This window comes from Rutilus rutilus, assembly GCF_951802725.1.
Source record: "Rutilus rutilus genome assembly, chromosome: 16".
Taxonomy (NCBI): Eukaryota; Metazoa; Chordata; class Actinopteri; order Cypriniformes; family Leuciscidae; genus Rutilus; species Rutilus rutilus.
Window position 1 is genome coordinate 2942250 of NC_140224.1, and position 23066 is coordinate 2965315.

The following is a 23066-nucleotide window of genomic DNA, read 5'->3' on the forward strand; positions in this document are numbered from 1 at the left end:
TCTATTCATTTAATCTTAAACCTGTAAAGCCTGACATATGAAATATTACATACACTGTATATATACTGTATATAGATATGTATGTATGTATATATATATCCGGTCTGTTAATTTTTTTTAAATAAAGAATTTTTTGTTATATATATATATATATATATATATAACATTTGCAGATGTGTTTTTTGTTGATTTTTGATAAATCCTGCTTTTATGCCTCACATTTTATGATATGAGAATATTAAGCTTATACACGAAAAGGCCCAAACTGAGCAAAAATATGCAATTTTGTGCAGATGCTGATATTTATATGGCCAGAAAGTAAGATGAGATACTGGTGTTTGTAATGTAAATCAATTAGATATTTGTATAGCAGATACTTTCATAAAATGCATATAAATATCAGTTATCACTCTCTATCTTCCAATAAAATAGTAAGATGATATTTAAATGCTTAGTTTTATGATCAAAGCTCTGTAGTTTTAAAAGATATAATGCAATGCAATACAATGATGATAGAGACAATTAGAAAAAAAAGCCTAATGCATCATTTAATATTTTAGCCTTACTTTTCTGAAACGTGATGTAAGGTCCAGTCCACTTGAAATATTGCTAACAATATAAAAGTTATTATTTTTACACAGAAAACAAGACCTGTGAACCACAAGCTGAAGGAGGACATTTTTACAATCATACTAAAATGACTTTTACTTGCTAAAAAAAAAAAGTCTAAGCTATTAATCAGACGACATGTAGTAGATTGTGTGCAAGTGCAACAGGCTTATCAGCAAATTTTTGATCATATTGATTATTAGGAGGCGTTAGAAATGTCCATATCAGGTAACACTGGCATAACCATAATGATATTTAAACATTTTCACCGGTTGACGAATCTCTAACCACCTAAAGCATGGTCAGTTTTCATAAGGTTTAAACAGCGATACACATGAGAGCTCAGGAAATCTGCAGTCTACAAATATCCTCAAGTTTATCAAGTTCTTTGAGAGATATATACAGTCTCAGTAAATCCTTTCACAGATAGAGCCTTCAAGCCAATTAAATATCCAAGAAAAACACGAAACCCTAAATATGTGGCTGTGATCTGCTGAAGGATGACTACATCTCTGCTTTGGTCTTAAAGCACTTTTTAAATGTCAGATATTCCAAACACACACTTGGCGGATGAACGCAATCCCTCTGGCTCACACTGTAATTTAGAGAAGAGTTTCTACGGCCATTAAGAGAACAGATCATCTTACTGTAAAAAGCTGATTCGATGCATTCGCCGTCTTATATGTCAATGTCTAAATGAGAATGTCTGTGTCTTTGTGCTTTAGCTTCTAATGAGATGTAATATCTGGCCAAAATCAGACACTTTATTTGATAGTCGAGTAACTTTGCAACTAACTGTCATTAGCATTCGTACACTGTTTTGGTTAGGGTTAGAAAGTTGATATTAGTTAGTCAATCTCTGTTGGGGAGCATCAAAATAAAGAGTTAGCAGATATTAAGCAGACAGTTTACTATGACTAGTTGACATGTAGTTGCAAAGTTACTTATAGTTGAATGTCTAAAGTGGACCATCGCATGACTTTATCATTTTATCAATTACCATCAACATTCTTTTCCTCAAAGAGCCGCTGAAACATAATAAACCTGTATATTTTTCAAGAAAATAACCTGCGAGGAGCACTTCTAAACAAACCGACTAATTGCTAAGCATAACAGACTCAAAAAGAGGAAATGAGAAATAAGTGGCAGAGATATGAGAAACGAAACAGCGGCTCCTGTAAACTACCCGTTCACCATTCTCATCTTTAACCCAAACAGCCCTAAACACTTCACCCCCAGGTCAAAGAAAATTCAATCATTCTGAAAACATAAAACACCCGGCCTCCCATAATCCCCCAGTGGTATGTTTCCACTTTAGCAATAATTGTATTTTCTCTTCAGATATCTAATAGAACAGCAGCAGCAATGGCTTGGTGCTTGTTTAATTTCTTCCATCTGTTCTCTTTTGGACCCAAAGAGATGTAGAACAAAAGGGGGAGGCCATTAATAGGAGTACAGTTTACAGAAGTGCCAGCAGAGCCTGTAGGTTCAGCCTCGAACAGGCCAAGGATTTCACCTCGTACTTTCAGGCAGAGAAATCTTTCCTCAAATCCTCGAGCGCATGGAGCAGCTCATTCATCTTTATGAAGATCTCCAAAAGACTGTTGTCAAAATGTTTATGCAATTCTGTATATAATCAGCGGATGGAATTCGAAACTCTGAACAATATATTTTTAATGGGGAATAATGGCAGGGTGCTTTGCGCCATGAAGAAAAAAAAAAAGAAAAAAAAATGAAATGCATGGACTCAAAAATACCTGTCCTTAATAACTACTGAATTGTGAGGCAGCTCGGGTACTTATGTATGAAGCATTGAGTATTAAGTAATACATTTCACTGTGAAAATGCCCAGACTGCTCAACTTCTCTGCTGTAAAGCATCAGCCAAGAAGCAAGCGCTTGCAGATGTGTTGAAACGAAAGATGTTTCCTTAGTCATCCGCGCCATCTAGAGGAGAAAACAGAAAGTAATATCCAAAAATACCCTTATATACGAGACACTTTTGGGGGATTTTATTACATCCTTTTTGTGCATACTTTTGTGAACGTGTCACTTGAGGGAGTCATTTTTATGCAGCCATATTGAAGAGTTAAAGAAAAGATAATTGTTCATTCATTTATACGAATCTATTCCCTCAATGATTCTTGAGTAGCCTACTGGACAAAACAGCAGACAAAACTAAAATACAACTGCATGAATCAAGAAATAATCATATAGGTTAAAATAATCAGAAATACTGTCAGTTATTGTACATATATACTGTATGTAGCTTTCATTACAGTAAATAAATGAATTAATTCATACCCTATGGGTTCAAACTGATTTGACCATTGAATTGTCACCACACTACAAAAATGACGCAAAGCAAAATGACGAGATATAAAGTCTTGTTTTCTGAAAACAACAAACAACAAATATCTGCAAATGATTACCCCAGATTTTTATTTTTTTGTATAAGCAAAAAAAAAAATCTCGATTAAAAAATGTTTACATTTGTAATGTAGACAAGTCAAAAACACACACACACACACATATATATATATAGAGAGAGAGAGAGAGAGAGAGAGAGAGAGAGAGAGAGAGAGAGAGAGAGAGAGAGAGAGAGAGAGAGAGAGTGCAAAGGCAGAATATCACAGGTGCAAAGCCTTATAAAAGTTTATATAAATTGTATAGCCTATCCATCTTTTAGGACATATTACTTATGTTTATTTAATAAAAATAAAAAAACGAAACTCTCTAACGAAACTTTGTTGATGAGGATCATCTGAAGACACACTGATGCCGTACAGAAAATGGCTTCATGAAGGGCAAACACGCTTTGGGTAACAGTGAGTAAATCTTCATTTCCATTTGCGTCATAGTCATGTCATTGCGTTTGCTTCGGTCACTATGTGGGGATCTGGCTGTACAGAGATAACAGACAACAACCTGCTAAAACCAACAAGGACTTGCAGCAATTTCCAACATTTGTCTCCTCATTGATGTTATCTTCTAATGACGTCTAAACCACATCCAACACACCTTCATTGGTGAATTAAGCTGTAAAATATATTTTTTATTAGACACTATTGTAATATTCAACAATAGGCTTAAATAAAATATGGCCTTAAACTCTAAATGAGGCAATTACATAAACATAAAAAAGTATTCATGGTATTTGTCTTAGACAAAAGTGAGCTAAAATTGTCTGCTAGACCTAAAATTGCAAAGAAGGCACATTTTTTATGCAAGGTAAGTGTGAGAGAAAAGGCAGCCTTAATGGTGTATGTATCTGATTTATTAATATGAGGCAGACAGTTTATTTAACTTTAGTCATGATGTTTGACCTGTCTGTTCACTCTTATCTGTGCGGGTGAGCATACAAACCCTTGTGTAAACTGAGATGTAAATTTATAGTTGGTTTGAATGCACTGTCACACCAGTCCATCTGCAGTATAGGTGCACATTCATACTAGAAGGGGATATTCGGGTTGTTGCATTGGTCAAATTAAGATCTGCACGGTCAGAAATGAAGTTACTGAACATTTATCTCTTTGGGATTTTTGCTTTTGTGTCATCCGATGTCATTTCCACCTCAACAGATGAGCAAAAGATAACAAACGCAATTAAGATGCGCATCTGGAATGAAATATTCCAGATGAAAGATTTGACACGCAATGTTCCGACCAATAGGAAGGCACCTGAGTTCATGATGGAGTTATATGATGCCGTTGCGGACTCGAACGGAACGCTGAAAAACTCGAAAGTTCTGGAAGGAAATATTGTTAGAAGTTTCGAAGGTGCGTAAATGTAAATGGTGAAATGCCTGATGTTACACTGGATGTTTTAGATGCTAATGCGGAGATTTTATTTTTCTCCTAATATAGGACAGTCCAGCGGCTCATATCACTTCTTTAATCTGACATCATTCGGACAGGACGAGCGCGTGATCAAAGCAGAATTCCGATGGTTTCGCCATAAACAGCCTTTTATGGGACGTCATCATTTTTACAAAGTAAGTTGGGCATTTAAGTACTTTAAAAGTCGATTTAAGTATGCAGCGGATTATACAGTGACAGGCAAACGATCATGTAGCCTACTTTTCCCTTTAAAAGAAACGCCAGTAGCCCAGATAACAAGATACATTGTAAGAACGTTTTGCTAACGTTCCCATTAAGTTATGAAAACGTTATTTCTTGAATGTTCCCTCAAAGTTCAAAACGTTTTTATTTATTATTATATAGGAACGTTAATGAACGTTAAGAGAATATTCCATTTTAGAATTTTACAAACATACTTGTTTTGAAAGTTATTTGAAAGTTCTAAAACAAGTATTGACATTTAATAAACATATATTATATATAATAAATATATATAAATATAAATATATAAATATATTTTGTGCTAACATTTTGAGAACATTAATGTTCAACTTTAATGTTGAACTTTAAGAACAACTTTGAGCAAATGTTCTATTAACGTTGCATTAAGAATGTTTGTTCATTACTTTGAGAGAACCTTGCTAGAACGTTGTAAGAACGTTCCCTGTTAGCTGGAAGGAAATGTTCGTCACAAGTAGCCTTGTCTTACAGAAAACTTAACCAGAAAACTCTGTTTTAGATCGACCTGTATGAAGTGCTGGACAGCAGACCCAAACCTTGGCGAGGGAATTTGATAAGCTCAAGGTTATTACCTGTCTACACCAAAGGATGGGAGGTATTCAACATCACACAAATGGTAAAAAAAAAAAAAAAAAAATTATGAAGAGGAAAACAAATTGTAATCATTTTGTTTGTGCTGCTGTTGCAAAAAATAACTCCTAAATTATGAACAGGTGAGCAAATGGATTCTTCACAGCGGTGAAAATAATGGTATCCTGGTCGTGACAGCTTTACCTTCAGGGAACTGGTTTGAGTCCAGCATTCAGATGGATAGGCAGTCAGATGAGACAAATGCGTATTTGGTTATATATTCAGATGACGGACGAAAGCACTACCAACACCCACCGTTCTACACAGGTAATTAAGCCATAAAACATACTGAATTCTCCAGACACAAGTATAATATATGGGTGTTTTCTAGACTATGGGTACTTTGGGCCCTGTGGTCTTTCAGAAAATAAACTTTCTTAAAACACTTTTCACACTAATTTATTTATGGATATACATGGAGCCACAATGGCATTTCCATCACATCTCAAATAGCATTTCCATCACATCTCAAATAGCATAGGAAATGGGTGGAAATGTTCATATTTTAAGACTGAAAGTCTGGGTCTGCGACAAGGGTAAAACAATACAACAAGAGGCATTTTAAAAGTCGAAAAATTATTGATGCAGTCCTGGTAAAAGTTTCCAGATTTTTTATTATTTTTTTTTTGACATTCGTACAACAAAAAAAAAAAAAAGTTGAAATCTGTTTAGATAAAAATCAACCTCAGGGACATAAAAGGACCTAAAGTTGAAGAAAGACTCATATTGATAACTGAATATAATGCATAATGAAGAGTGCGTATCATGTGTGTGTGGAAGTGTCATTGTTGACTCTCTTTTAGGACAAAATATCAACACATCCCTTAAATTCCTGGAGCCTACAGAAAGTTTAGTGAAGCCAACAATGCGGAAGCGCAGGAGCGTGCGTGCCTTAACTTCCACATGCCAGAGAACAAACCTCTACGTAGACTTCACTAAGATTGGCTGGTCAGGGTGGATAATATCTCCCAGAGGTTATAACGCATACAGTTGCATGGGCTCATGTCCGTTTCCGCTGGGCGAAGGTCTACGGGCTACGAATCACGCTACCGTGAGATCCATCATGAACGCGCTGAAACTATCAAAGGAGGCGGGAAAACCGTGCTGTGTTCCTGATGTGCTTCACCCCATCAGCCTCCTGTACTTCGATGATGAGGAAAATGTCGTTTTAAAACAGTATAACGACATGGTTGCGGGCAGTTGTGGCTGCCATTAAAATACGAAACGGCAAGATGTAAACTAATGTTGATGTGTACTGTGCCACACTGTACATTTAGATAGCATTATTTTAAGTTGATATTTGTATGGGTATTTGTAAGTCTAAACCAAATTAAATATATTAAATGCAAGCATTACAATAATGTCTTTTATAAGTGTGAAACAGATCTACTTCTATCATTATGAGCAAACTACTGTGATTGGAAAATGACCTTTCAGACTTAGAAACGTCATACTTGAAGCTCAACTCTATTAAGCTTGTTACATTTGTGCTGCCAGTACTTATATTGTAATAGTTGGTCATCCTGAGAAATACGTGCATATTGTCAGACAAGCTTGACCCAGATGAGTCACGTTGAGTTCCTTCATTTTCTCAGCCAATGATGTGTGTCGTGCCAAATACCACATAATGTTGCAACCCAATTTTACAGCAGTTTTAGCAGGTGATTAGACACTTGCAGACCTTCCATTCACCACTTGGTGGTGGCAGAAAAATAATCAGCAATTACGACTTTTGAATGGACAAAAATTCTGGTATTTTTCAATGTTTTTTCCACCATTATTTGAAATCATTTTCGAATGCTGGGTTGTTGTTGTTGTGGTGCAGTCTATTTCAGATAACCCCGTGGGATTAAAGAGCATGTGGTCATGGTTACTCACTGTGTCACAGTGTCAATCAGATGATCTCTTCCTATCTAAGTCAAGCAGAATACGGTAATCTGCAGTGAGGGCTATAGACGTTATACTACAAGTCTAAACTCTGGCTTTCTTTCTGAGACTATAAACTGAATGGGATATGAACCGTCTTTGGATAAAATAGCAAGATAATCAAAATTAGATCATTAAACAATTGCTCATTGATGATGCTTTTATTGGAATGGTTATTTTCTGAAGCAACAATCCATTTAAATGGATTCATTCCAAAATGCACCCTGAAAAGTGATGCAATCAGCATTTGTTAAATATACCGTTTTAAGCATATAAAACACATTAACTATGTTCAATTCTTAATTTTTACAATACTTTTCGGCTGAGAAAAATACTGTGGACTAATGTATTTTCAAACCTCAAATGCAAGATGTATCAAAATAATCTGTTAAATATTTTTGTGAAAGCAGCACTACTTTCAATAAGGCGCAAATCCAAATCTCAACCTCCTGTTACAAATAGACAAGTGCTTTTAACAGTAGGAGAACTAGGTATTTGCCATACTTTAAGAAGAAATAAACATGTACAATCCACGACTTGTGTACTATAAACAAAGAACGGCATACATACTACAAAAACTTTTTTCCATATCACACCAGACTGCAAGTAGGAAACAGTGAAAACTGCATTAGTCAACAAACAAAACAAATCCCTGATTTCAGTCACGTTCAATCTCTGGACCATCCACTGATGTTGTCATCTCACACTATCAATTTCCTCTTCAGGGGTGTGTTCTTGGGATATATACACTGGCTCAATGTAAGGATTTACTTCTTCATTATTTATCTGATAAAAGTCCTCCTGTTTCGTGCTAGGTTCAAAGTCTTCCAGGTCATCCGGAGGAATCATAGATCCTGCAGTCCTGACAACAGACTTCTGTGATGGTACAGGCACTGGAGCAAAGCCATGATACAGCATAAGTGGTGGTGTGTTCATAACCTCCATTGGTGGAGCCTCAGGAGAATGTACTGGCAGTTGCACATAACTTTTAGTTTCTGGGTCAAAGAAAGTTTTCGTTTTGACCTGTACTGGGATATCCACCAGAAAGTACTGTCCAGAGTCAGGGTCTTGTAAAAGCTTTCTCTGGGTGATCGGGAAGGACTGTGTTCCAAGATTAGTGGTTGGTGCGTAAGTGTGTTCAATGCTGTTGTGGCGCAAAGGTAATGCCTTTGGAGTAGAGTACTGTGATCCTTCTATTAAAAGATTTGATTTAACTTCACCACCAGTGCGACTTGACATGTTTTCAAATCTATCCAGACTTTGAGTCCTACGTTCCAGTTTTTTGGGCAAGTGTTTTTCAATGCTACGACTTAATCGATCACTGTCATTAATTATACTGCCGTTCTCCAAATGATCCCCATGGTTTGATGTGCCATCTTGTTGTTTCTCAGTGCGGTGGCCCTTTGAGTCACTGGTTTGTCTTTCTTTGTCTTTGGATGCATGTTGCAGTTTTTTACTAGGTTCATTCTCTTCTATGTTTTGACTCTTTTGACCACTGTGGTGTCTAGCATGCTTCTCGCTTCTTTGAGATTTGGGCTCCGTTGTGTCATTGAGATGTTCGCTGTGTTTACCGCTGATTCTGTCAATGCTGAGCGATCTGTGTTCTGATCTGTCAAGTAATTTGTCAGTGCTGTGGTGTCTCCTCTCAGCCTTGTGACTGACACTTTTGTCACTGCTTCTGCCTTTACGCTCAGGTTTGCTTTTAGCTTCAGCCTTTTGTATCCTACGTGTGGTGAGCTTCATGGCTCTGCGTAGAGCCTTTTCAGTTTTTGGAGGCACAACAGGTGGCTTGTTCTGACCATTACTGTCATTTCCGCTGCAGACTGAAGCAGATCTCTCGCTGGGTGCCTTGGATCCCTCCTCATCCTCTGCTGGTGCAATGCTAGAGCTGTTTTCCTCCATGGCATCCCCTCCGCATGATTCATAGCTTTCCAGGCCCTCAGATAAAGTGCTCACAGCAGAGCGGTGCTCCTCCTCCTCAGACACAGAGCCACTTCCAACTGATAGCTTTCTGACTGTGACCAGGTGATTTACTGGAAGGGACAATAAATGCATTGCTGGTTGGTTTGTTTTGGGGCTCTTGACTGATGCAGCTGGAGAATGGACACAGTCCTTGCAGAGGTCCAGACCTTCCTCATCTTTCTCAGATCCATTCAAGTGGTCCTTCTGAGAAAGCTGTTGATCTATTTCTACTTGATCCTTGGAGGAAGTATGACTGTGTGATGTTTGTGTTAAGCTTCTAGCTGACTCAATCAAGCTGTGCACCCATCCGCCTTTGTCCACATCACGCGGTGGAGAAACATCAGACTCACTTTCATGGTTGTTTAAAGAGCAGGAATCTATGGTTGGTTTCTGTGAATTCTCCTTCTCCTTTCCATCAACTCTTTCTTTCATGTAGCAGACCTCTGCTTTACTTAAGAACTCTTCAGGTTGTGATTTTGCCCCCTGTTCTGATTCATGAAATAGAGAGAGCTCACTTGAGTTTGAAGATCGACTGCTGTGATGTGTTTGTTTACCAGTTGATGAGGATATAGTGTGAGATTGCCCTAGGATATCATGGACTGTGATACTGTCCTTTCTGGCTTTATCGGTTTTAAAAGACTGTGTTTCAGAAAGTTCCTCATGTTCATCTACAGTTTTTCCCTTTTCTGAGCTTGAAAGTCCAAACAGACGTCCACTGAAGAAGTCTTTCACATAGCTTTTACTAGGACCTTTGGATTTGTTCTGCTTCTGACCTTCAGAACCCTCTTCCTTCTCGTTCGTTTTTGCCTTGTTGTCTTGCATTTCTTCATTGATGTTGTTTGTGAGATCACGTATAGCTTTTTGGACGTCTTGGGTGACACGGTGTTTCCTCTTTGCACCCGAATGTTCCTCACCTCTTTCTGTTTCTTTCGAGGAGCTGTTAGACTTTCGTTCACTCTCTGAATCCATCTCCTTGTAGATAATGGAATAAGTCCCACTTTCAGGATCACTGACTGTGAGTTTTGGTGGAACAAATTTATGTTTCATTTTGTCTTTTGGAGCCTTTTCATTGGGTCCCTCTTCCATAGACTTTTCGCAGCTTGTATCTTCAACAGGCTGACCTTTCTGAGCATCCTTGAGGTTCACCTTACTTTCTTTGTCATATTTCTCTTTCAGAGACAATACATTTCCTCTTGTGGGGCCTCGATTCTTTGATCGACTTGACTGAACTTTGTCAACTTCCCTACTTTCCATGTCCTCAGTTTTGACTGTAGCGTCACCTTCTCTTTTAAAGTCAGAATTAAAGTCAGAAATCTTTTCACCTACTCTGTCATTACTATGCGAATTACTTCTCCTTCTTCTTGGGAGTATCTCAGGTTTAAAGGAACTAACGCCCGACTCTTCCTCACACTGTCCCACACTGCTAAGATTGCTACTTTTCAAATGATCACCTGTTTTTGTGCATGTATTTTTATTCATCAACTCTTTCTTTTGGCATAATTTATCATCCTTGCTGACATTATCTGTGTTGCTTTCTTGATTGTCAAGGCACAATCTGTCTCTTTCATTATATTTTATAGGTCCTGCATTCTGGCACTGCCCAATAGATGCTTCCTGCTTACAGGGCCTGGCTAATTTTACCTCAGCCACATGACTTTCACCATGTTTGGCCATGTCTTCTGACCTCGTTTGACCAGTCTGCCAATTTGTTTTAAAAGCAGATACAGTATTCTGACCTTTGCCATCCTTTGCACTTTTCTCCCTCTCATTCAGCATGAACATACTAGACTGTTGGTCCTCTCCACTGGTGGGTAACTCACCACCTTGAGATTTTTCACAATCAACTCGTTTTATATCAATGAGTGAACCTCCTGTATTGGAGACAGCCTTACTTTTCAACTTTCTTTGCTCTCGTTCAGCAATTACTTCCTCTAAAGCCATTTTGGCCAGGTCGTACTTATCAATGACAACATTCTCCCTCTTTAATGATGCATTTGTCTTATTAGGCACCTGTTCCGTAGATGCAAATAGTGTTCTCTTTTCAGAAATGTTTCTTTTCATTGTTTCAGAGTTACCCTTTTGCTCTCTTTGAGTTTCCAAACTACTCTTTGATGTCATCATTAGCTCTTTAGCTGTGTTAGCCTCTCCTCTTACATGAACCCCTTCTTTCAATGGTGGTCCATCCATTACTTTATCTTTATGTATGTTTGCAATATGCTCCTCTTGTCTTTTCTCTTTTGTTTTTGTATTTTTGGAATGCCTTGACACCTTTTCATTTTCATTTTTATCCTTTATAGTCCCTTTTTCTGCATTAGAACTATCATTATCATTATCTGTACTTACAAATCGCTGGCTTTTAATGTAGTTGTTCTGTCGTGCAGAAAAGACATGCTTTGCTCCTGTCTCCTTTCTGTGTGGTTCCTTCTCTTTAACAGGGCTTTTCTGTTCACTGACTATTCCTCTAGTTTTCAACCTATCCTTAATTTGATTTGTACCATCACTAATGACTTGCTCTTCCAGCTTTGGTAAACTTACACTTGGACTTTTACCAGATTTGTTTTCAAGAGATCTTTCGCCATTTAAAGCTACAGTGGGTTTAGGGGCATTTAGCGTTGACTCTGAGGGATTATTTTTGCTTTGCAACTCTGCACCTTTAAACAATTTACTTGGATAACTACGCTCTGTGTTATGATCTTTGCTTGCTTTGTCTGTGAAAACCTGTGAACTTGTTTCAACCACAGTTTGAGCATTTGCTCTAATATTAATCTCCTCAGGAGTAGTTTTTCTGTAAAGTTGTAATGAGGGGTAAGTGGCCTTGTTAGCTGCAGGACTCCTGTCTGATTTTAATTTTCCAGATTGAAGAAGACTCAATGCCAAATAGTCATCTGGCACCCCGCCATTTGCAGGAGAGCAAGTTTGAGTGTCTGCAGTTTCCAACAAGGGACTCATCTGAGAGATGATGGCTTTGTGACGAGCGGGTGAAATAGTTGTATCTCCTGAAATCTGTTGAATTTCAAGGCCATCTTTTGACACTTCAGGCAGGGGAGACTCTTTGCTTTGATTTGCCACATCCAGACCTTTAAACTTAGGAGGACTGTACATTGTCTTAACCCGTTTTCTATTGTCTTTGAGATTGAACAACAAGCTTGATGCTATGGATTTGTACCCCTCTCTCCTAATCTCTGGTGACGGATGCACGTCTCTCTCCGGGAGTAGTGGGACATCCAGGGCAGTGGGTGAGAGCACAGTTTGCAGTATGTCTGAAGTTCCTGTCCCATGTCTGGAGGGTATCACTGGTGTCAACAGCTGTGAAATACTGAAAGGAGTTGAACTAGCGGAGGTCTGGTCCTCTATTGTCTTCACTTCGTTTTTAAATGCCTGTGCTCTCCTTTCTCCAGCGCTTGTCCTCTCACAGACTGGTGAGTTGATGGAATGTCCCACAGGAGCAGCACTTTTTGCTCTACTTCTGCTTTTTCTCCAGGGAGCGCAAGGTTCTGCCCTTTCTGAATTACATCTCTGTTCAGAGGCAAGAGGAGGGTCCTTTGTAGGAATATTGTGCTGGATGTGCTTGGACTCTTTCTCTGGCTTTGGGGCTACACTAGGTGCTGAAGATTGTACAGACGCGACCTGTGGTTTAAGCAAACGAGTCTCACTTTGTATAGGACACTTTTCGACTTTGTTTTCTTCTGATGGGGAAAAACTTAATTTAAAGTGTCCATGTGCTGCGGTTAATTCTTTGTAAAGAGGAGAATCATACCATTCAGGTGGCCTATTGCTTAACATAATCTCCGATATGTGCTCCTGACCAATGGGGAATTTATTAAAATCCCTCCATGACAAGAACGGGCTGAATTCACTGTGGAGGAAAAAGTTTATGGAATTCAGTTTTCTCAGGTTGTTGTTTTTGCTGTGTTTACTCTTAGAGGATTTTCCCGAGGGAACCGATGCATCCTTGCTTGATTTTTTGGCGGATCCTTTTTCATCTGATTTTAGGTGATTCTTGGCTTGGGAAAGATGTTCCGCTGCTATACTCTGGTAATCTGAAGAAAACTCAGAGAGCTCTCTTTGGATGCTGAGAAGAGCAGATTTGTCCCATGAATCACCATTTGTCAATCACCATTTGTCATCTTGGTGCTCTCACCATTCTTTCTGGCTGAAAATACAGCAAAAAGTGCAGAGTCTTTGGATGACTTATTTGATCTACTCAATAAATCGTTCGCTCCATTAAGGGGGTGAGAATTAAGTTTTTTGACAGCAGAAAATGAGCTCTCCTGAGTCTTTTTTGAGACGCCCTCCACCACTGGCTTGTGGCAGCTGACTGGAGAGGGCGAAAACTCGGAGTCATTGTATATTGCTTCATCTCCAATGCACAAACTCTTGAAAGCTCGATCCGTCAGGCTCATGACCTCACGGTCTATTTCATTCATAAAGCTATCGAGATAGCGGAGGTGCTGCATGCTTGTCCTGTGACGCTTCTCCTGGTTGCTCATGATGAATACGTTTGCCCAGTTCCTTCAGTCTGATGCAGAATTGACCTGGCTTGACACTTCTTGCATTGTCATCACCAGATATTGGAGATTACATTGTGAGAATCTTGCAAAGAAACAAAAAGACATAGAAAATATATCAGTTTTTGCAACAACAGTCAAAAATCTTATTTAAAAAACTAAATGTTTTGACCTCAGATGTGGTTGCTAATCTATCATGTGACTATGTACAGTAAAGAAAGATACAGCATGCCAAACACCAACTATTTTTAGAAGAAGGCAGATGTCTCTCTGCCCTTTCACATACACAGGCCACCTGCACAACCATTGGCAATCGTTTATTAAAACAAATGGATTTTTCAAACTATGCAGAAGATTTTTCAGCGTGCCCTGTTCAACAGATCTAATTTTTAACATTGTATGCATTATCTGCACACACAAATGAGTCATCATGCAGTCGTTTCTTTGCAGCTGTTGTACTGTGTGGTTGATCCTGGTATAACTCATTAACCCATATTTATCCTGACCTGAATCCATTAGCCAGCACTCATCACAGCTTATATCTGTCATGGTGTGGGAATGTGTCTTAAAAGAGACTACAATATAGCATTATTAACCATTTCTGTGTATCTCTTGGAATGTCATCTCAGAAAAGCTCAAGAGCTAACCATGCAAGGACCAATCTCGAGATATATTTATGAGCATTTAAAAGCGTGCACTTAGTGGCCAGGAAGTTTTGGACAGCGCAACATTTTTCCACCGCACATAATTCTGTATCAACTTGCAGTCATGGTAATTTCCCCACATCTGTTACTTTATTTATGTGAAAGAAGATCTACAGTACAGTGATAACGCCCTGACTAACCTCAAGGAAAGTTCTTCAAAATAACAGACTGTCTATCATAAAATTATAAAAATGTAAAAGAGCAGCTGCATGCGCTCAACAGATCTAAGCCTTTTTTATTATTGAAAGGAAAATATAATTTACCTTAAGAAAATTTCAAACAGAGCTCCTGTCAGGAATGTAAGCACATGCGTTAAACTACATTAATTTGACGGTAACAGAGTAATGGCCTGTTTAAGTTTATTCCTTACCTTTTTTGTTTTTTTCAGTTTCTGTATTTCGTCCTCGGACAAATCCTTAAAGGTAAATTTCACACAAGCCACCAAGTGAAATCAGACTTCTCTGTTACTCCGTAAAAGAAGACTATGAAAATGCTCTTCACTGAACACAACCTGAAGCTCATGGTAGATATCCATGTTTCAGAAAGCACTTGAAGGAGGCTGAGGAAGAACGAAGCGAACACACCCTACCGAAATAGTTGCCGGCAAGGCCAGAGCTGTAACACAGGAAGAAGTTAGCGAGTGCAAATATCTGTGCGACTGTTAGGTGTCGAGTGGGCGACAGATGAAATAGAAATGGTCATCTGCTATTTTGGTACCGGTAGCTTGAAGACCTAAGCCGTCTATACCTCTCCGATCCTTCAGAGACAACAACATTTCACATTAACACAGCAGCTCTGGACACATGGGATGTTGTTGTATGGTGGCTGGGATGAGGAGTCGTTTTTCACACAAACAAGGGGTGGTAAATATAGCACCTTGCATCACCCCACAGCAGTGTCACCAAACTCAAAGTGTGGGATGAGTGTCTAATGGAGTCTGATTACCATGACAGACTTCACACAGTTGTTCAGCTTGTGTCTTTCTAGTACTTCTGCCTCCCCGCTCAGACTGAAAGAGGAAAACACGTTTGCTTAGGCTCTGTCTTAATGCTTCATTATGTAAATATGTTTATTTGTCTATGCGCTTCACACCTACAGAGAGTGTCATAGAGAGTTATTTAAGTGTCTCTATTTGAGGCAGCCTGTATTTCATACAGTAATCGTCTGTCTTTCTTTCTGGCACACCTTTCATATCTCAGCTTATCTGTCACACGCCTGATTCTCCACAGGCCAGACTCTCAAGAACATTGATAATGCTTTTCAAAGTTTGAACAGTAAAGGCCAGTAACTGTAATGATCACTGTAAACATATTGTTTTTATATAATTCTATGAGAATATGGGAAGTCCACACAACAACTTTATTGATAACAACACAGAGGAATGATGTTGCTGGAATCACTTTTGATGCAATTTTATTCCAGATGATAAATGATAAGAACATCGACAACCAATCAGAATCCACCAGACTTTAAAGAGCTCAAGCATTTAAAGCGACAGAGGACAAAACAACTGCAGTAACGCAGTATCTGCATCTTTCATGCATTGCTGTGGATGCTAATATAGTTAACGTTATATTCATCTTTATAGTTTTCATTCTTGGCGTGAACATGCCTTAAAACAAATTTAATCAAATATGGGTAGAAAGCTGTAAAATGATAAAGTTGATAAAGCTACAAACTGAAATTTAGGCCATGTATGTTAAAGGACGAGGTAATTAACATTAGTAAATAAAAATACAACTGTTCATTGTTAGTTCACGTAAGCTCAGGTCCAGCAAATAATATTAACAGATGCAACTTTTGATTTAAATAATGTATTATTAAATGCTGAAATCAGCATTTTCTAAAAATGAATTAAAGCTTTTGAATGTTTTCCCTTGTTAGTTCATGTTAACTAATGTACTGTAATTAACATGAGGTTAACAAATGGAACCTAATTGTAAGAAGTATTACCATTAATTTTTGTCATGTTCAGACCTTATTTGTTTTTATGTTTAAATGAAAGTAAATATGCATTCAACGAGATGCAAGCGTTCAATTGTGTCAAGAAGACACTTTTTTCACAGATAATCAACAGAAATGTGTGAAAATATACAGTTATCACAACACTCATCTGTTTTGTCCACAAACGATTCATGTGGTTGTATGGAGAAAGTCCCTTCCTAATAATATTTGAGCTGTAAGACTCTGTGTCAGCAGTCAGAAAACTGTATACTGCATTTCCCTTTTACCATCTGCTAATGTGAACCTCAAGGGGAGGAAGGTCACTAAGAGAGGGCAGACGAGTCTCTATCCTTAGCAACCCGGTCTCACCGTTCCCAAAAGGCTCTCATGTCCACTCAACCTCTTATTCCAGAGCAAGCAGGCAAGGCTATAATAGGACAACTGGACTGTTTCGCTGTAGGGGGAGTCCAGAGAGTAGCGTGGTCTATTTGAGGTGATGGACGTCCACACATGGGCCGGCTATCATTCACTGCATGGGACTGGAGAATGCTTGGCCATCATGGCAGCCAATAAATACTAGCATGTCTGAAGCGCTGGCCTCGACATGCACTCGCTGCCCACAGAATGACTGCTAGCCTGAGGTTCATCTTACTGTTATTGACTGCCATGCTGGATTCTACAGGAAGAATTTATATAAATGTAATAACCGTAGCCTTGTTATGGAATGCTTAAAGAAATAGTTCGCCCAAAAACAAAACAAAAAAAATTGTCTTTTTTTTTTTTTCGTGGAACACAAAAGAAGATATTTAAGAGTGTTTTTGTGTTCTGTACAATGAAAATGAATGGTGACCTCTGCTATTGAGCAAGATTTAACCCTTTAAGGTACTACTCAACCGTTTGGTAGACCACACTTTAAGTCACTATATTTTATTGAAAAATGCATCAAGCTTAACTCAACCTGAATGAGCCATCTCTATCGTTTGGTGTAGTTGTGCAATGCTAAAAAAATCCACTAGATGGCACTGTGTCTGTGAGCAGCATGCCTTTTCAGTGTTCCTTCAAACAGCACGTGACACAGCGAAAATTTACTCATCCTTTGATGACGCATATCGGCGGGACTTTTAAAGGTAAAACTATTTTGTTGACATATTATCGTTTCAGAGGAGTTGTTAAACAGAATTATGTAACTTAATTAAACAAAAATAAGTCTTATAAGGGTCAAATAATTTTTTCAAAACATGCTCTACCAAACGGTTGAGTTGTCATTTTATGGTAGAGAAGTTAGCTAATGTTGGTAAAATTAGCTAATGTTGGTAAAATTAGCTATTTACAATGACCAAAAGGGTTAGTGTTGTTAAAATGATTAATTTAATATTATTCAATTACATATTTGATGAAAAATATTTGATCAATATAATTTTTTCACTATTTCTGGGAGAGCGGGCACAAAGTAACACTTTTTGACTTTCTCAGTTTGTGTAAATCTACTTATGGTTCAGAGTATTTATTTTTCCCCACATTAATTTCCCACATGTCTAGTACAATTATGTGGTTTTGTTTTATTAATACAGTATACTTTTTTCTTGATAAGAAAGAAGATACCCCGAAAGAATGGAGGTGAAATGTGACAACATGCCCCATAGGTGGGGTACATTGTAACATGTGAGGGGCACATTGTAACATGACCATAAAACAGCTTAAAATGTTATCTGATCTAATAAAAAAAATATACAAGACAGACTAAAATATTTTCTAAATAAAATACAATTATTAACTTTTTCATATAAAATAATGGCATTTATTACGGAGTCCCTAGTCCCACTTTGTCAAAAAAAAAAAATTATAACTATCTTGTGGTCTCAAGATAGTAACTCGTGGCCTCAAGATAATAACTCGTGGCCTCAAGATAGTAACTCGTGGCCTCAAAATAGTAACTCGTGGCCTCAAGATAGTATCTCGTGGCCTCAAGATAGTAACTCGTGGCCTCAGGATACTATCTCGTGGCCTCAAGATAGTAACTCGTGGCCTCAGGATACTATCTCGTGGCCTCAAGATAGTATCTCGTGGCCTCAAGATAGTATCTCGTGGCCTCAAGATAGTATCTCGTGGCCTCAAGATAGTAACTCGTGGCCTCAAGATAGTATCTCGTGGCCTCAAGATAGTAACTCGTGGCCTCAGGATACTATCTCGTGGCCTCAAGATAGTAACTCGTGGCCTCAAGATAGTAACTCGTGGCCTCAAGATAGTAACTCGTGGCCTCAGGATACTATCTCGTGGCCTCAAGATAGTAACTCGTGGCCTCAGGATACTATCTCGTGGCCTCAAGATAGTAACTCGTGGCCACAAGATAGTAACTCGTGGCCACAAGATAGTAACTCGTGGCCTTAAGATACTATCTCGTGGCCTCAAGATACTATCTTTTTTTGACAAAGTGGGACTAGGGGGGCTCTGTACTAATCAAATCTTGGGTGAAGTTTTACACACACACACACACACACACACACACACACACACACACACACACACACACACACACACACACACACACACACACACACACACACACACACACACACACACACACACACACACACACACACACTCTTGATATGTTTGGAGCCATCAATAGCAGCCATCAGATTTTTTATTGGTCAAGAAATTGCACTTAATATGACTTGTTCTGAATTTTGTTCTTTTATTATGAACAGACATCTCAACCGTTTGGTAGAGGACTGTATCTAAAATACTGTAGGGTCTAATTAAAAAAAAAAAATTTGATTGTTGTTATTGTTATCATAATTGAATAAAAAATGCAAAGAAATAATTTTTCCTTTGCTTTTTTCATGGTGCGTACCTCAAAGGGTTAAAGAGATGGACTTACATTTTAGTCTGTTCCCCCACCTATCATAAGACTTCAGAAGATCTAAAATGTAACACATGGGTCAAACAGACACATTTATGGGGATTTCAGGGTGAAGTATAAATAGAAAGTGCACTACCGTTAAAAATAAATGTGCAAGTTTGGGGTCAGTACGATTTTTAAATGTTTTTTGAAAAGTCTCTTTTACTCATCAAGGTTGCATTTATTAGATCAAATAATACAGTAAAAATAGTAACATTGTGAAATATTATTAAAGTAAATGTTTTCTCTTGTAATACCCTTTAAAGGGGTGGTTGAATATGATTTCACTTTTCTAACTTTAGTTAGTGTGTAATGTTGCTGTTTGAGCGTAGTAACTTTGCAGATGTTGTTTACGCTCAAACAGCAACATTACACACTAACTAAAGTTAGAAAAGTGAAATCATATTCAAAGTTCAAAGCAAAGGGAGATATTTGCTTTTAAAGAAATCGTTTTTTAAGGACTACAACAAACGTCTGGTAGAGACTACACCACATTCCTCCCGGGTTAGTGACATCACCAACCCTAGAAGGCTAGAATTTACATAAACCCCGCCCCCTGAACACGATTTATAGATTATTATGACAGAATATGCTAATCAATGACTAGAAGATAACTACACATCAGCTACATAAATTCATCAACTAACCAATCAGAAATGTTGTCTACATGTTGTCACTTCTTCTTGAGTCTCTCCATCTTTCTGACTCCGGTTTGAACATAAAAGTCTAAAAGTTTTTTACATTTTCTGTATGTGTCTGTGTGAGGTAATCGGAGCTGCTAACACACACACACACACACACACACACACACACACACACACACACACACACACACACACACACACACACACACACACACACACACACAAGCTCTTGAAGCTCCGCCCCTTGTGCCGGGAGCAGCAGCTCATTTGCATTTAAAGGGACAGACACAAAACGGTGCGTTTTTGCTCACCCTCAAAAAGTGACAATTTTAACATGTTATATAAAAATATCTGTGGGGTATTTTGAGCTAAAACGTCACACACACACTCTGGGGACATCAGAGACTTATTTTACATCTTGTGAAAAGGGCATTATACCATCCCTTTAAAATGTAATTTATTCCTGTGATGTCAAAGCTGCATTTACTCCAGTCTTCAGTGTCACGTGATCCGAAATCATTCTAATATAATGATTTGCTGCTCAAGAAACATTTCTGGAAACTGTTATTTTATTATAGGGATTATTTGATTAATAATAATAAAAAAAATAACATTTATTTGAAATATAAATCGTTTATAACACTATAAATGTGTTTACTGTCCCTTTTGATGAATTCAGTGCATCCTTGCTGGATAAAAGTTATTCAATAGTAGTGTATCTATTGGCTGCAAATATTAGCATCAATCATGGCATGAAATGTTTAGTTTATCATGCAATTTAAACATGTATTAGCCTTAAAAAACAAGGGAATTCTTTCCATGGATCAATATGAATTATAAGATAAGACAGCTCACAAAGCAAGTCAATTGCAACACTGACTCATTGCAACAGACCCAATTAATATGACACTTGTGTTCACTGCCACAAATGCAGGCGAGGAATATCTGCAGTCTCAAGATGTCAACAAATGTCCTTGTGATGAAAACAGATCATGCCAGTTCTGAGATGCAATCATTAGGGTTCATGACACATGTGATTCACAGATCTAAGGATGTACAAATACCCATTCTGACAATGTTAAGCAATGGCAGTGTGGTGTAAAGTCATGTCTAACATTATGAAGTTTACCACTAAACCACTTCAATATACTGTCATTCATCCATTATAAAACTGTCAAACACAAGCGGTCATTCTCACACTTAAAATATAACATAATAATCCTGGTTTTATTTGTTTTGTGTGGTTTGTTGCTCTAAAACAACATTTCAAAAATCAAGATGTATGATAGAGAAAAGAAGTGTCATTCCTTTCTCTTAAGAAAAATGGTGTTTACTATTACCAGAAGAGTAATAGCTTTTCTCACACTATAAATAGACATAAATAGAGCAGACAAAGAACTCTTGTTGTTATGGTTTAAGAGATTACGATAAGCATTTTGGGAGGTGTTTCATGCACACAGTTTACCTCGTGCTACTGGACCAACACCAGCCTGTAAGTATTTATGGAAATTCACAAGTGTGTTTGTTTGGCGAGACAAGAAGAGGAATTTTGAAGTTCTATTGAAAGGCACAGCTTTACTATTTTAAGCACAGAGTGCAAAATAAACATGCATTTTGTGTTCAATTATGGTCAGTAAGAGAAGACGCTTAAGCTTCAGAAAATGTTGATCATAATCCCTAGGAGGTCAAAATAAATAAGAAAATTGTTTTATTATTATTGATCTCTTCTATAAGGTTTGCGACCAATAAGCCAATTGCGACCAAATTCTATAAGGCCTTTCACCAAAATGTGTGGAGTGTGAATACAGTTTAAAACAATATTTAAGTGATTTTGTTATTTTCACTCACAAGTAAACATCTAAATAGAGGAAACAATCACAAATCTCAATTCAATTCAAAATTCCCATTTTAAGATGGCCAGTGATCACTGCCTTTTCCATCCTCTTAAATGAATAAGCCTGTTAGAATTTAAACATGGTAAAGCATCAAGCAGAGAGTTTGCACTATGTTGAGCTCTTCGTACAAAGATAACTTTGAGGCAATGACAAGGGAACAACTGACAATAAATGTTGCTAATTTAAACATAGCAAGGCAGAGTTGATAAGAATAGCAGTTATGCAGTAAATGCACTAAATACATTGCTAATCCCAGTGCTAAGCCACATTAGATGATAAAAAGATTAAAGCTGTAACACCTTACAAAAAGGCCCCATTGTTAATGCATTCACTAAACGTAACTAACAATGAGCAATTCATTTCTAACAGTTTTTATTAATTGTTGTTAACTTTGCGTAATGCATTATCATAATGTATTGCGTCCTAATGCATCTTTTCAAACATAATTGTAACATAATGTTTGCAGATTGCATCTGAGATTGGTTGTCTGTTTTAATGCATTATACTTTCTAAATGTGTGTTCAATGAATAGATCAGTATTATTATTGATGAGATCACACAATGCATTATAAGGTGCATTATCGGGTTGCTGACTGTGACAGATATAGCATATATAGCAACTATTCAGACCACAAATTAGTCACTCTGATTGTAAAAACCTCATACAATGATATTAATGTCATTTTTGATGCCGATTTTAAATGTTTCGTTGTGTAAATGTGAATCTTCCCAAATGAAGCCCACACAAAGCTGGGAGAACCCGACACCAGTTTGAGCAGCTGGGAGAACGGACGGCCAAGGCCATGATTATAAGTTGCTATGGTAAGGCCAGTCTCTGCTGGCAGTTTATCGAAACAAGATCAAACGAGCTGGCATGTTTTGCGGTTTCTGAATGCTCCATTAATCCGCCATGTTTGTTATGCCAACCTGTTAGTGCTTGTCTTTCAGACATGCACCGCTGACCGAGTCAGGACCCCTGAAGAGTGAGTCTGCATTCTGATCAGCAAAATACTTGATGTTCGTGACCTTTGACTGTGTAACAAGAACCTGTTGATGGAAGCCTGTCCAATGAGCATGTACGCACGAATATCCATCTAGACACAATTAAAACCTGTGATATGTTCAGTCTTCAGTGTCACATGATATTTCAGAAATCATTTTAATATGCGGATTTGCTGCTAAAGAAACATTGATTATTATCAAACTTGAAAGCAGATGTGCGGCTAAAGTTAGTGGAAACAGT

At 37.9% G+C, this 23066-nt stretch overlaps 2 protein-coding genes across 2 annotated transcripts; one reads left to right on the forward strand and one right to left on the reverse strand.

Annotated features, from left to right (window-relative positions):
* Nucleotides 1-4108: 4108 nt before the first annotated feature.
* Nucleotides 4109-7210, forward strand: LOC311306633 (bone morphogenetic protein 2-B). The gene is made up of 5 exons (XM_084435143.1): nt 4109-4387; nt 4475-4602; nt 5208-5324; nt 5422-5605; nt 6142-7210. Exons 1-5 carry the CDS (start codon nt 4117-4119, stop codon nt 6552-6554), a joined length of 1113 nt encoding a protein of 370 aa, XP_084291269.1. The 5' UTR covers nt 4109-4116; the 3' UTR covers nt 6555-7210.
* A 189-nt stretch (nt 7211-7399) lies between these two features.
* Nucleotides 7400-13797, reverse strand: LOC311306635 (uncharacterized protein). The gene is given in 2 exon segments (XM_084435146.1): nt 7400-13335; nt 13338-13797. Coding segments are annotated over 2 exon segments (5754 nt in total). The 5' UTR covers nt 13717-13797; the 3' UTR covers nt 7400-7960.
* Nucleotides 13798-23066: the final 9269 nt, after the last annotated feature.

Coding starts and splice junctions, on each gene's coding strand:
- LOC311306633 (XM_084435143.1), top strand. CDS start 4,117: ATGAAGTTACTGAACATTTATCTCTTTGGGATTTTTGCTTTTGTGTCA. Junction 4,388..4,474: donor TATTGTTAGAAGTTTCGAAG/GTGCGTAAATGT, acceptor CTCCTAATATAG/GACAGTCCAGCGGCTCATAT. Junction 4,603..5,207: donor GACGTCATCATTTTTACAAA/GTAAGTTGGGCA, acceptor ACTCTGTTTTAG/ATCGACCTGTATGAAGTGCT.